Source organism: Coregonus clupeaformis, chromosome 36 (assembly GCF_020615455.1).
Source record: "Coregonus clupeaformis isolate EN_2021a chromosome 36, ASM2061545v1, whole genome shotgun sequence".
NCBI lineage: Eukaryota > Metazoa > Chordata > Actinopteri > Salmoniformes > Salmonidae > Coregonus > Coregonus clupeaformis.
The window spans coordinates 31,230,516-31,246,258 of record NC_059227.1 but is presented as its reverse complement, the minus strand read 5'-3'; the positions used below and the strand labels follow the sequence as shown (position 1 = coordinate 31,246,258).

Genomic DNA, 15,743 nt, shown 5'->3' with positions numbered 1-15,743 from the left:
GCCTACAAACCTGACTCAGTTACACCAGCTCTGTCTGGAGGAATGGGCCAAAATTCACCCAACTTATTGTGGGAAGCTTGTGGAAGGCTACCCACATTTTTCTGACCCAAGTTAAACAATTTAAAGGCAATGCTACCAAATACTAATTGAGTGTATGTAAACTTCTGACCCACTGGGAATGTGACAAAATAAATAAAAGCTGGAAAAATCACTCTCTACTATTATTCTGAAAATTTCACATTCTAAAAATAGTGGTGATCCTAACTGACATAAGACAGGGAATCTTTACTAGGATTAAATGTCAGGAATTGTGAAAAACTGAGTTTAAATGTATTTGGCTAAGGTGTATGTAAACTTCAGACTTCAACTGTGTGTGTATATATATTATATATATTCTTTCACAAGTACCCGTGACCCCTTAACGTCCTCCCCAGTTGAGAATCACTGGCATAGACAGTGACACAGACCTGCCCAGCAGCCCGACTTTATTTACAGAAGATATGTCGTGCATCTTTTTAACTTGAGAAATACTGCACCAAACACCTTAGTTAATATAAAATTGCACAACTAAAACATACTCTGCAATGTTTTGTAAATTAATTACAGATTTCTTGAGTTATCTTAGATTCATTCTGGGGATTTGGAGGAAGTGAAATCTGCTAAATAGGCTACAGTGTCTCATGTGGGACAAACATCATTAACCAAACACGGAATCAGTCAGGAAACACACCAAGACTGATATCTCATTTTTCTAATGAGCAAAAGAAATACACTTGCCAATCAGCTTGTTCAGTGGCTCTTTAATAAAAACCATTTGGGTGGTTGAAAAAATATCTGAGCCTGGCTATCTGACTCTAACCGGATGTCTGTAGCTTTAAATGGTCTAATTGGTGAAACCACTCTGTAGGAAGCCCACATACATAATCAAAACATTATACACAAGACAAACTTTTCCATTTAAATCCAGGTTTGTGTTATGCATTGCAACAAGCTCAGATTGCATTACCAAGCAGGAAGTCTAACATCTACAGGTGACCCTATTGTGGAGGTAAACAAACTAAGGGCAGGTCCACGCAAGTCAGGACCTGTCAGGAATCTTCAAATTGCTCAGGGAAAGTATTCACTTGGAAGGAGAAAGCATACACAATCTTATGCCAAAAGCAATCATTAAGGCAAAATATAATTTGGGTTTAGGCTTGTTATGCATTTGATTATGAAACTTGGGGAGGATGCCAAACTTTGTGTTTACCTATTCAGAACAAGTGGGTGATTGTGTTGTATACAATTCAATTTCAATTCTATATTAACAATTTTGGATTGCTTTTACTCTAATCTCGGTGCTCAGAACCAAATGTTTGTAAGGGGAGAGTACTTTCAGGCTATATCCTCTGAGGATATTGACCAACCATGCTCTATATACTATAATTATAAGACCACATGTGACTTCAGCAAGCAATGTAGCTATGTAGGCTACTCGTATGCCACAGGCATGCAATTCTTAATTTCGAAATCAAACCGGTAGAATTTGACATACTAGTGGGTAGTGGTTTGGTCTATTGATTTGTAGTTAACAAATGATGCAAGGCTACATTGGTGCAATATCGCCATCTAGTGGATAAACTAAAATATGTAATGCCCTGTACAAATTACATAGAAACACCACAACATTCTATTATGTAATTAACGTTTTATTACGGTTAAAAGGAAACATGAAACACAAACATAGAACACTTTTTAAAAAAAAGACACCTACCGCACGATCTAGGCCATGGTTGTTACTTAAAGTAAGAAACGATTACAGTATGATAACAATTCAGTACACAGACACACTGGTGCATAAACACAGCTTAAAAATAATAATATTTCAGTAAGTAAAAACGTACATAGAGCACTTATTGGTACCTACATTTAAAATCTGGTGTGGTTAACCTTATACATTTTCATGACAAAACAACGCCTAATGCAAACCCAGCACAAACCTTGCGACTAATCACATTTTATAAATAAAAAGGTAAAGAAAAAAAATAATCTTTACAAAATCTGTAAGAAAAACCTAGAACAAAGATTTTTTCCCCCTGAGAATGTGTTACATACAAAACACACTTAAAAAAGCCCACACATACATAGTATTTGGATTTGTGCCCATGTCTCATACTTTTTGTGCACTCAAAGCTCTGCAGAATGGTTTCGACAGAGCATGCTAATGTACCAACTCCTTAATGCTAAATTCTCTGAAAGCAAAAACCGGTTGTCCAAGGAGGAGCCAAAGCAAAGCTCTGTTCAAGTGAAATGTTGCTTAAAATTGCTCACTTACTGACTGTATCTGGAGTTTCTGGACCTGTGTTGGAGATGTGTATTTATTGCTCTGGTCCTTCTCTGGTTAGATCAGTATATACACATGAACACAATATACCAAGGTCCTGAAAGCCAGGCAGGTGCTTGTTGGTTCAGACAGGCTTGGTGGTGGTGTTGTAGACCAGGGTGTCTCGGTCTTCAAAGGCAACATGGGGGACATTGGTGGCCACGGGCTGGTGCTGCGAACGGTCCTTCCTGTGCTTCAGGAAGCAGTAACCCAGGACAGCCAGCACCGCCATGATGGCTACCGCTAACACTATAGCTATAGCGATGGAGCCTGGAGAAACAGAAGCATTCAGACAAATGATTAAGGTTTAGACCAGCATTTAGTCCGATAAATCGTCTAAACCAGTGTTTCTCAAAGGATTGCACATTTTTGTTACAGACCACCACTAACACACCTGATTCAACTTTTCATCAAGCCAATAATTGAATGAGATGTATTGGTGCTAGGCTGTAACAAAAATGTGCAATCCTGTGAGAAACACTGGTTTAGGTGACTAAACAGAGGTCAGAGGAAGTAGCCCAAATGTCCCCACTGTGTATGGAATACAATCTGGCTACGTACAGCAGAGAATGCTGAGAAAGTATAACTAAGGACACCGACTGAGAAACTTTCAGCAACAAGAGATGACAGTGGAAGAGGGATAGCCAGTGCTTGACTTGGATTGAAATAGCTTCCAGTACTGTTTATGTTTAGGTTCAGGAGCTCCACTATACCTTTGAGCTAATATTCTATAAGAGGAACAGGAGCTCAAGCAGTAGAACATTTGGAGGTGCCGGTACTCAGCTCCGGTGAGCTCTCACCCAAGTCAAGCACTGGGTATAGATAGACAGGTTCTAACTCCTGTTTAGGAGGAGGTATAGATAGACAGGTTCTAACTCCTGTTTAGGAGGAGGTATAGATAGACAGGTTCTAACTCCTGTTTAGGAGGAGGTATAGATAGACAGGTTCTAACTCCTGTTTAGGAGGAGGTATAGATAGACAGGTTCTAACTCCTGTTTAGGAGGAGGTATAGATAGACAGGTTCTAACTCCTGTTTAGGAGGAGGTATAGATAGACAGGTTCTAACTCCTGTTTAGGAGGAGGTATAGATAGACAGGTTCTAACTCCTGTTTAGGAGGAGGTATAGATAGACAGGTTCTAACTCCTGGAGGAGGAGGTATAGATACACAGGTTCTAAGTCCTGGAGGAGGAGGTATAGATACACAGGTTCTAAGTCCTGGAGGAGGAGGTATAGATACACAGGTTCTAAGTCCTGGAGGAGGAGGTATAGATAGACAGGTTCTAACTCCTGTTTAGGAGGAGGTATAGATACACAGGTTCTAAGTCCTGGAGGAGGTATAGATAGACAGGTTCTAAGTCCTGGAGGAGGAGGTATAGATAGACAGGTTCTAACTCCTGGAGGAGGAGGTATAGATAGACAGGTTCTAACTCCTGTTTAGGAAGAGGTATAGATACACAGGTTCTAAGTCCTGGAGGAGGAGGTATAGATAGACAGGTTCTAACTCCTGTTTAGGAGGAGGTATAGATACACAGGTTCTAACTCCTGGAGGAGGTATAGATAGACAGGTTCTTACCGGACTCAGTTTCCTCTTCCTCGTAGCGTTCAAACATTCCCCTTGCAAACACATCATGTTCTATAGAGAAAGACATCCAGCCATTAAGAATAATGGTCAATGTTGCTTGACCTCAAAGCCTTTGAAAACTTTTGCTTGACCACATAGACTTAAAGGAGACAGACCTGCAATAAATACAGTAGATCAAAATAGCACTACTTTGAACAATACAGCTGCAAAGTACTAAATGTTGCAGATAGAAATGCCATAAATAGAGCTGACATGATTCCTTACTCTACATGTCAATGAAGCGGATCAGTTGAACATAATATATTTCTGTATTCTAACATCTGAACAGTCCATAACATTTTGCTGAACGCAGCCCTAAACTGTAGCTCAGTTGTTCAAAGAGTGTGTCAAAGTAGAATGCTGATCTAGCATCAGGTCCTCCTAATCTTAATCATTATGATCTAAACGGCAAAACTGATCCTAGTCCAGCACTCCTACTCTGAGACTGAATACAGGCCTAGAGTTCTGTACCAGTCACGCCCTTGCAGGTCTCAGTGCAGCTCTCCTCAATGTCAAAGTTGTTGTCGTTGCCGTCACATCCGCCGTAGGTGAAGCGATGGCACTTCCTGTTGAGCGGGTCATAGTACCAGTGGGAGTGGCTGGCACGGCACGGCCCCGTCCTGGGGGACTCGGTGCAGCGGGCTGAGAGAGAGAGAGACAAAGAGAGAGACAAAGAGAGAGAGAGAGAGAGAGAGAGAGAGAGAGAGACACAGAGAGAGAGAGAGAGAGAGGTGATAAATGTATTGTCTACTACAGGACTGAGGGGACTGGATACTTGGGTTGTGTCTATAGAATGGGAACTGGGATTGGGTAAGGCATCTAGGGCTAGGATTAATGTATGGGCATTAGGGCTGTAGTAGGATAAACAGTATTGCTTTGGTAAGGGTATATTAGGGTCTATAGTAAGCTTCGGTGTGAAAATCAAATCAACTCACCCTTACTTTTGTCCACATTAATGTTCAGGAGACGAGTGAAGGTCTGGTTCACTGCCAAAACAAGCACCATGTTATTGTTGCTGCACAGACACAGCATGGTTATGTTTAGGAGTTTCTGTTGTATTCATGAAGTGTGCCTCAGCAATCTTCTAAGAGTCACTCTTTTACAGATGGTCTAAAACTAAGCTGGTTTGAGCATGTGTGTGTGAGGTAAAGTGACTTGAGACTAGCAGACTTCCTTGTTTTCATTTCAGTTGATAAGTTTCACATTTTAATGTCACGTGCACAAGTACAGAGAAATGCCTTTCTTGCCAAACTCTAAACCCAACAATGCAGTAATCAATATCAATGTAATACTAAAAATAACATAAGGTAGAACAAAAACACTTGAGAAGTAAGTAAGCTATATACACGGTCAGTTCCAGGGTCAGTAGCTATATACAGGGTCAGTTCCAGGGTCAGTAGCTATATACACGGTCAGTTCCAGGGTCAGTAGCTATATACAGGGTCAGTTCCAGAGTCAGTAGCTATATACAGGGTCAGTTCCAGAGTCAGTAGCTATATACAGGGTCAGTTCCAGGGTCAGTAGCTATATACAGGGTCAGTTCCAGGGTCAGTAGCTATATACAGGGTCAGTTCCAGGGTCAGTAGATATATACAGGGACAGTTCCAGGGTCAGTAGCTATATACAGGGTCATTTCCAGGGTCAGTAGCTATATACAGGGTCAGTAGCTATATACCAGGTCAGTTCCAGGGTCAGTAGCTATATACCAGGTCAGTTCCCGGGTCAGTAGCTATATCCAGGGTCAGTTCCAGGGTCAGTAGCTATATACAGGGTCAGTAGCTATATACAGGGTCAGTTCCAATGCAATATTTACAATGTGCAGGGATACTAGAGTGATAGAGGTATATATGTAGAAGGGTAAGGTTACTAGGCATCAGGATGTATGATAAACAGAGTAGCAGCAGCATATATGGGTGTGTGTGTTTGTGTGTCAAGTCAGTATAAATGTGTGTTAATGATGTGTGTGTGAGCAACTTAAGTGAGTGTGTGCTTGAGTGTGTAGAGTCATGTGAGTGTGCATTGAGACAGTACAAGAATAAAAAAAAAGAGTGTCATTTAGTTAAGTTAAGAACTGCTGTGTGTGTGTGTTTGGACTCACGCTTGTCGCAGGACGCCTCGTCAGAGCCGTCGCTGCACTGAGTCACCGTGTCACACTCCAGGACTTCGTCCAGACAGCAGCCGTTGGCACAGGTAAACTGACCAGAGTTACAGTGGGAGCCACACACCTCCCCTAAACCACACACACACACACACATATTTAACAGAGATATGGTGGATAGTGTTTATGTGGTGGATAGTGTTTATGTGCCCATAAATTAGTATGTACAGTTGAAGTCTGAGGTTTACATACACCTTAGCCAAATACATTTAAACTCAGTTTTTCACAATTCCTGACATCTAATCCTAGTAAAAATTCCCTGTTTTTGGTCAGTTAGGATCACCACATTCTTAAAATAATGTGAAATGTCAGAATAATAGTAGAGAGAATGATTTATTTCAGCTTTTATTTCTTTCATCACATTCCCAGTGGGTCAGAAGTTTACATCCACTCAATTAGTATTTGGTAGCATTGTCTTTAAATTGTTTAACTTGGGTCAAACGTGTCGGGTAGCCTTCCACAAGCTTCCCACAATAAATTGGGTGAATTTTGGCCCATTCCTCCTGACAGAGCTGGTTGAAAAACAAGTTAATGACTCCAACCTGAGTGTATGTAAACTTCCGACTTCAACTGTACATTACACTCACCTTCAGTAGGCACTCTTCTTCCTGAAGCAGCTGTAGGTTGAAAAAGAGAGACAATCTATTCAACTTGCAAGAGAGAATATGAAAGACAGCTGGCAGGCACACAGTCAGTCGGCTGCAGACAGACACAGACAGAGACAAACAGAGAGAGCCAGACAGACAGCTCCATCTCATTGTACCTGACACGCCTTGGCAGGCGTCGGAGCACTCCTGCAGAGACAAGTAATTGTTGCGGTTCCCCTTGCAGCCTCCGAAGGTGAACTCCTCACACTTCTCCGACGCTCCGTTGTAGTGCCACCTAGGGAAGGCACCTCGACAATGACCCACCTTCTTGGGGACAAGACAGTGACCTGGGCAGTCAGACAGACAGAGATGATTATGAGGGTTAATATTGGTTAGATTTTTTTTTTACAACTTTACATGAGATACATAGGTAAATTATCTATGCTTTACATAGCATGGCAGTAATGTCAATGTATGGCACATGCCATTTATATAAGCTATTCATGACAATGGCTCCCTCAGTTTTACCATAATGCAAAACTGTCTAGGCCCTCAGTCAATCGACAACAGCCAAGGTAAGTAGAAAATCATGCCAATGTGTATTTTGAGTGTACTATCCCTTTAACACACTTCACCATGCCAACAAAGTCTTGTTTATCAAAAGTCCATCAACCTGAACAGTTTAACATTGTACTGTAGATCTGCAATACACAGTGTTGGTGCTACCCTTTAAGCCCATAACCATAAAATGCTTATTGCAGCCAACAGGCCACTAATGCCACCATTAGAGGAAGTTTATGACTGTATCCTTACATTTGCCCATGCACACCCTTTAGGCTCATGGCGAAATGTCAATAAGGGTGTGTTCAGGAGAGTCATTGCCAGAGAACATTGAGATAGAAACGTATGGAGCATACAGTGGTGTCCAAAATTATTGAGACCCTTGATAACAGATAGAGGGTCAAAGATCATACCCCCAAGACATGCTAACCTCTCCCCATTCCCAATAACAGGGGATGTTAGCATGTCTTGGGTGTATGATCTTTGACCCTCTAACTTTCATTATTCACGATTCATTCAGGACTATCTGTAATCATGGTAGCGTCCACATTAATGTAGAAGTGTTTAGAAACATATTCTATTCTTATTTACGATAAAAGTGACTCCAAAGATGGCACAATACATTATTTACCATTCATTTATATTGGGCCCAAAATAATCTGAAAGACAAGCTTGATGTAGTCATTGCTTTCTCAGAATATGGGACCAAATACTAAAGGCTTGACTACTTTATTTATAAGAATCTTTAAGGGGGTCAATAATTGACCCCTACCTTTGAGAAAAAAAAGTATTACCTGTTAAACAAAATCTCTTTCTCTGAGCAATTGTATTAATATCATTTCCCAATTTTTCTGACCATATAATATAGCCCAGTATTTGAATAATGTATTTTATACAGGTCATTATTGCTCATCTTTATCAAGGGTGTGAATCATTTCAGACCCCACTGTATATGTATATCTGAAAGCTTCACCTCACTGAGTACACTTCCAGCCACACAATAAAGACATACACCATTGTCTGGGCCTCATGAGTGGGACGGGTGTACTAGACACAACAAAGGGTTGAAGGGGAGGGTGTGACAGCTGACAAGGCACGTGACAGAAGCCAGGCATAATAGCTTTTAAACCCTAGTGGCCTAGCCCCTAACCCTAGGCACTCTGGTAAACATGAAGGAATCGGATTGGCTTAAAGAAGGTCATTGTTTTACCCTTCCTTTTGATAGGCTCGGTGGAATGTTCATATTGCTTATACCCATTGAATCATTTCAGATCTGTAGGTGTACTTAGGAAGGGAACTGTTCTGATTCCCACAAAGGCATTCAACAAAACTGACTTGAATAGGGGCTAACTTCGAACCCTGAATATTAATTAATCCAGCAATGATTTTTGGCACTTCCCCTTGTTACCATGTTGGATCGGTCACTCAGCACAGGTATGATGGAGTGATATCAACGCAACAATGAATTGATCTATTCTATCCAACCTTATAATAGCAACCAACCGTTTGCCCAACCAATCACATGCACCTAGGTTGCATTCATTCGGCATCATACAGAAGAAAAAAGGGAGGGACTACTTGGACTTGTCCAATAAGAAGCATACATTTTCGTTAGCCTTTGCAAAACATTTCTGTGTGTGCCATTAACTCAACCCAGATGACAATGTGTGGAATTACAGTTAGTCAACATTTCAAAGAGGATATGGACCCTCATCAGCTTAGTGCATCAGCAGTGAGCGATTAAGAGTTCCTGTTTACCTCAGATAAACCGCTCAGTGATAACACACGTATAAATGACTTTTTGTTCATATAGCATGAGTACACAGATAAGGTGATAGGGGCCATTGATCGGAGGACAAAGCTGGAGTGGGTTGCTATATTCAATAGAATTCCTTACTTTTCTGAGATCGAGAGCTTGGGACTACAAGATTCTATTGACGGTCTTGTTCTGTTCAATGTTCTCCAACTATACTGTGTAGTACTTTAAATACATAAATGTTTTACATTTTTGTCATTTAGCAGACACTCTTATCCAGAGTGACTTACAGGTAGTGAGTGCAAACATATTTATTTATTATTTTTTTTTTTTATATATTTTTTTTCATACTGGCCCCCCGTGGGAATCGAACCCATAACCCTGGCGTTGCAAACGCCATGACCTACCAACTGAGCTACATCCCTGCCGGCCATTCCCTCCCCTACCCTGGACGACGCTGGGCCAATTGTGCGCCGCCCCATGGTTCTCCCGGTCACGGCCGGCTACGACAGAGCCTGGATTCGAACCAGGATCTCTAGTGGCACAGCCTTAGACCACTGCGCCACTCGGGAGATAAATACCACAATTCATGTTAAGTTCAAAAGAACACAAGATCAAAATTGCTGACACTTCAATCCAATGAGGGTTCAGAACTTGAAAGCTAATTATCTCAGAATCATATTTTTTTGCAGATAGAACCTTCTAGTCCCAAGCTCTCGAGATGTGGAGGAAGTCTCTCCAATACAGGGAAACATTATTTTAAAAAGGGCCGGAGAGGTTGTGGTAGTTGCTATGACTTTTATTTCACTGGAACCCCTGCATGGCCATCTTGGCTCTTCCTACAGTGCAGTTGTAGCTGAACTTGAAGTACAGTGAGAAAAAAGAAAAGAGAAAAAAAAAATCTACTGCCATCTACTGTGGTTGGTTCTACTATCTATTGGCACAAGCCTACTCTACACTTCTGTTTTGGGGGCTTCCCCCTTTGCTGCACTCAGTCAAGTTTCCATCTTTCTTTTTTCTACCATGACACAAAAATTGCCTATTTGTAACACAAGTACCCCATTTCATGTTACAAAACTCCCAGAAATATCTAACAGCAACACAACATTCTGTGGAATGTTCAAGGAGGGCTGAGCCTCAGCCAATAAAGTTACTGGCTGATGTGACTCAACTGTGAATCACGCTAGACCTGTTCTGATCCTAGCTTAGCAGGGGAGTGGTCACATGGTTATCTCCTTGTGTTGGGTGTCAAGAACACATGTTTTTAAAGCTACACGCTTGACTTAAAAATGGTTAATGGTCGAAAATAATCAGTTTAATTCACAAACCATTGAGATCCCCTAATGATGTTGACTGTAATTGAAGTACTGTATCGAAGTTGTTTGGCTCAAGCGTCAATAAAATATACATTTTTCTTTAACTAAAACCCAGGCCCATGTTAACCAGTAACCAAATAAGGCCCTGCCTTCATGTTAACTTTTGCTTACACACATTAAATGAAGTGTGTGTCTGGGGTACCGATCATAATGCAGGGTAGAGGAAATACTTAGTCAACTGCCTGATTACAGGAAACCAAAGACCAGGTTTGTCTAGGAGTAGTTCAAAGGATGACATTCATTTATACTGAACAACAATTAAACACAACATGCAGCAATTTCAACGACATTTGGAAAGTTTATCGACAAATATTCTGTTTCCATCAGGCATGTCGTGACATGTTTTATCCGACATAAAAAGGTTGGATGGAAATCTGGTTATTGACGACTTTGAAACACATCCTTAAAAGCGTTAACATGGACATTTCCCATAATTCAGTACTCACCCTCAGACTGTTCTGGAGTGAGGACGAGGACCGAGACCTGATCCGTGTCTGACTGGTTGCTGGAGTCGGTAACCTTTAGCTGGAAGACGTACATCCCAGGTTTCAGGTTTAACAGCATCACCTGATCCTTCAGGTCCGTTTTCTGGAAGAAAAAGGTTAAGAGAAAAATACAACTGTGGCCTTTTATATCTCTCTCTTTCTCTCGGTCTCATGAAAACAAGCATTTTAGCTGGACCAACGCTTGATCAGTGTGCTTATTCAGATTATTAAACTAGCAAAGACTTTGAAGGCCAATGTGCATATTTATCCTGGATTTTTACCCTGCAGCAAGTCCACACCATTAAAACATGTAGCACTGTTCTGAATAACAACAATAGATTATACATTGGCTAATGAAGAAAAGGACGGTTTGGTGATGATGATGATGATGAAGAGTATGTGTTGAGTGTGTAATGTATAGTCCTCATTTTGTGCCCAAGTCTATTTCCCCTCTGGGACAATAAAGTGTATCGTTATTACAATGAGGATGAGACTATGGTGGTTGATGCCCTCACCGTAATGACCACCGTGTTGTTCCCCTCCACAAGGCTCCACTTGTAGCTGGTGATCCCTTTGTCGTCCCAGCTCTCAATGCCATTCAATGTCACCCTGTCATTGGGTTGGACCACAATGTTCCGGCCCGCGTTGGCCGTGGGGAACTTATCCTCATCACCTGAGCAGCCATACCAATCAGCAAAAGACTTACCATCAAAACAATAGTAATAACAGTTGCTTTATTGGTCCATTTGCACGGATATTCTTTTATTTTTCCTGTCCCAGTACCCAACACACACACAAAATAAATCACTGTAGGACATAAGCAGGGGATGGGCTGGATATCGTTGAAGTTGTGGGGGTTAGTAATTATCTACTAATTAGTAACAATGGGCTGGTTTCCAGATGTAGCCTATAGTACTGGATGAAACATCTCTTTAAAGGGGCAATCTGCAATAGATACATCTATTTTTGAACATATAAATCAATGATATGGATGCATTGATTCTTGAAGAATACAACTTAAAAATGCCTGATGAGCTTAGTTCAAGTGTCGTACCCCATTAGTCCAATGTTTGTAACCAAAGTAAATGTAAACAAACTCTGTATAGCCTCAACACATGATACAAACTATCATGTTGATATCGTGGATGGTCAGTCCTTGCATCCATAGCTCGGTCTATGAATTTTAGAGTGGCTCCATTTCTCCAGCTTTTTAGCGAAACAGTGGCAGGGAGTGTACTTTGTTATTGTTTCAACTCCTGATTGCCGATTTAAATCCTTAATAAACATGCTTGGTCCAGGATTATGGTTATTAATATGTATCTGGGAAACTGGTCCGTAGGCCTACAAGACTATAAATAAAATGACTACCTGTAACTGGAGTGAGTCGAGTCTTGATCTTACCACGGGTGCTTTCAGGTCCTCCCAGGTAATCTTCATAGACTGAGTCCAAAATGTAATTTGTGAATCCCACTTTGTTCACAAACCTGCAGACATACTCTCTATTGTACAGGCAATTAAACAGAAAGCAAGTTGTAACCGAGCCTTTCTCTGCACCATTCTCAATCAGAGCCAAGTTGCAATTGGGGTCTTTGCAACAATAGTCAACACAGTCTTCAGCTTGGGTTACAGTTGGAGACGAGATGAATCTGGCTCCTGTTTTGACAGAGTCTTCAGTGTCTAGCACAAAGTTTTCATTGCCCACAATGAAATCCCTGGCGCATTCTTCTCCATTTGTAACCTGTGCGTTGTCTTGGCAGACTATTGACAGGAGCAACAGCGCAGATCCTAATATTGACCCAGTACACAGAGCAGTCATTATCGCCGATACTTGAAGGACGTAGCCTACTGAGCAATAGCCTACGACACAAAGAAGGTAAATGCAGTCGAGTGTTGTTTTATGTTTCCTCTCGGTTTCCGTGTGAATTACTCCTATAAAAAATATTTGGACAAAGGTTCAACGCTCATTCAGTCTACTAAATGTCTTATTTCATTTCAAACAAAACGATATTCTATTAATTTCCCCAACACAGAACGTGCGACATGAAATTAGTTCAATAGTCGACCGACAAAACGGGTTATAGCAATAATTCTGTATTTTGCAGGAAAACAAAGAAGAAAGGCTATATGCCAATTTGTTGAAATCTTTTTCTGCGTTCCTTGTTTAAAATCCAAGTAAAGAGAGTGCTTCACGGGATTAAATCACTCAGCTACGTTGGGTGTTTCCATTCGCAAGAAAGGCCAACAATTTAACTTCAGCAAAATTCTCAGGTGTGTCCATAGAGATATATGGAGGACTCATCTTTACTCATCTGTGCTTTTATATCGTCTGTGAACGCATGTGCAGCGCCATTGAGGCTACAACCCATAGGAATCCCCACCCAGTTGACTAGGCTACTTTGACTACTTTAAAATGGCGTAAGCATGGTGGATTCCCTCAATGGTAATGTCCATGATAAAAAGGGTTATGTCCATAATGAATACTCTATCTATCTCTATGGGTTTGTCATACCTGTGAAATCCAGGAAGTGAAATGATCTGCTGCACCCGACGCACTGACGTTGATGTGGGCGGTAGAGTTTCGGTGGACTGTTGCTTCTGTCGCATCAGGCTGGCTGCCCTTTGTAATTCATAACTTCAACATCCCTCCTCTCTTGTCAATATATAATGTGTAATTTGTCAATAATTCATTTGTCATTTTCTTGTCAATAAATAATGGGTCATATGTATTTATTTCGTGCACATTTATTTCCAACAAAACTTGGAATAACACTTTTAGAGCTGAAATTATTTTTTACTTCAATAATACACCCCAGCCTCTACTCCTTTCACGTCCCTTATTCCAATAAATATTCACATTAAATGTGTTATCATCTAGCATACATTCTTAGACAAAAAGGTTATATCTAGAACCCTTTTGGGTTCCATGTAGAATACTTTTCACAGAGGGTTCTACATGGAACCCAAAAGGGTTCTCCTATGGGGACAGCTGAATAACCCTTTTGGAGCCCTTTTTTCTAAGATGGTATGATGAAAACTCTTGTTCATTGTTACCTTTCATATTGGTTTTAAAATGTTTCCTTGTGAGAGTGGCTATAGTGTAGTTGCCTTAGAATGATTGACATCCTAAAACAGTTGGTCTTTGATTCCACAGGCAGACATGTCTTGTAACACTGCACATTGTATTGTCAAGAAACAAAGAGACATTGTGTGGTCTTCCTTTTAGATCTTCTTTTGTATGAATGGCACTGAGTGTACAAAACATTAACGACACCTGCTCTTTCCATTACATAGACTGACCAGGTGAATCCAGGTGAAAGTTTTGATCTCTTATTTATTTTACTTCAATCGGTGTAGATGAAGGGGAAGAGACAGGTTTTTTAAGCCTTGAAATAATTGAGACATGGATTGTGTATGTGTACCATTCAGAGCAGGGGTGTCAAACGTCCGGCCCGCGGGCCGGATCAGGCCCGCAAACGGGTTTAATCCGGCCCGCGAGATGATAAAATAAAAATAAAAATAAAGATTTTTTTTTTTGTAAAGTATAAAAATGCGCTGCAATTTTTCAATAAAATAAACTGCTGTTCCAATTGCGTCCACTGGATGGCGCAATAGCAATTGTGTTAAGCAAGCAAACTGTTTATACCGGGGCAGAGCAAGTAGGTCAAGCACGTGCAGCCAATGAGCTACTTTGTTTTGCCCGCGATATTTATTACGGCTTCTACTTTTAACTAGGGCTGTCAAAAATAGCGCGTTAACGACGTTAATTAGTTGTTTGCTGTTAATTACGTCAATTTTTTTAACGCATTTCACGCATGCGCAGTGTGACAAATTATTCAGGTCAGGAAAGTGGTTGGGAGCTAGAGGCGAGATGGAGCAAGGTGAGCAAAGTGGGCCTATTGACGGATTCAAATATAAAAAGAATGATGATGGTACAGTTAACAAGTACAAGGTTATTTGCAAGATTTGTAAGGAGTTTCAATTTCACCGGAGCTGTTCAAGCTTGAAGTACCATGTCAACGCCAAACATGCGTTTGCTGGGCCGTCAGATTCAGCAAGTGGTTTGCGCCAGACCACGCTGAATGTTTGCAGGCAATTAACAAAATCAACCTCAGATAATTTGACCAACACAATAGCAAAATGGATTGCAAAGGATTGTAGACCCATTAGCATTGTAGAAGACTCAGGTTTCCTTGATGTTTTGCAAGTGGCGTCTCAAGACTCATTCTATAAGCCACCGTCAAGAGCCACAGTTATGAAGAAAATCCACGAGCTCTATGAAAACGAAAAAGAAAAAGGAAAGAGGTCTTGGCTCAAGTAAATCATATCGCCCTGACAGGAGACCATTGGACATCAGTGAGTAACAACAATTACCTCGGAGTAACTGCACATTTAATCAGTGACACGTGGGAACTGAAGTCTTTTGCGCTGACTATATTAAAAACTGAGGAGCGTCATTTTGCGGAGGCTTGTAAAGAACAGTTCCTGTCTGTTGCACGTGAGTGGGACATCGTATGCATTTCAGAAAAAAAATGGTTAGGATTCAGGTGTAATTGCAAATAGTGATTAATCATGATTAATCCACTGAAAATTCTGATTAATTTGATTAAAAATTTTAATCATTTGACAGCCCTACTTTTAACATTATGTGCTTTGGCACCCTCATTGCCCCAATATGTCTCTGTCAAAAAAGAGAAAAGTGGACGCAGAGTGCAGAGTGTTCCAAGAAAAATGGTCATCCTATTTATTCACGGAATTGAATGGGAAAGCTGTATGTTTGGTGTGTTCAGAGCATGTTGCAGTGCTGAAAGAATATAACCTTCATCGCCACTATGTGAG

At 40.9% G+C, this 15,743-nt stretch overlaps 1 protein-coding gene across 2 annotated transcripts; it reads right to left on the bottom strand.

The window, feature by feature from the left end:
• Positions 1–1,667: 1,667 nt before the first annotated feature.
• Positions 1,668–13,297, bottom strand: spint1b (serine peptidase inhibitor, Kunitz type 1 b). Of its 2 annotated transcripts, none has more exons than XM_041865459.2 (10): positions 12,276–13,297; positions 11,423–11,580; positions 10,869–11,010; positions 6,906–7,076; positions 6,730–6,759; positions 6,083–6,214; positions 4,920–4,970; positions 4,456–4,626; positions 3,937–3,996; positions 1,668–2,632 (listed from the first exon to the last, which is right to left on the bottom strand). In XM_041865459.2, exons 1-10 carry the CDS (start codon positions 12,721–12,723, stop codon positions 2,448–2,450), a joined length of 1,548 nt encoding a protein of 515 aa, XP_041721393.1. In that variant the 5' UTR covers positions 12,724–13,297; the 3' UTR covers positions 1,668–2,447. The 2 variants fall into 2 exon arrangements, with proteins under 2 accessions (XP_041721393.1, XP_041721395.1); XM_041865461.2 differs by having other exon boundaries at positions 12,309–13,294.
• Positions 13,298–15,743: the final 2,446 nt, after the last annotated feature.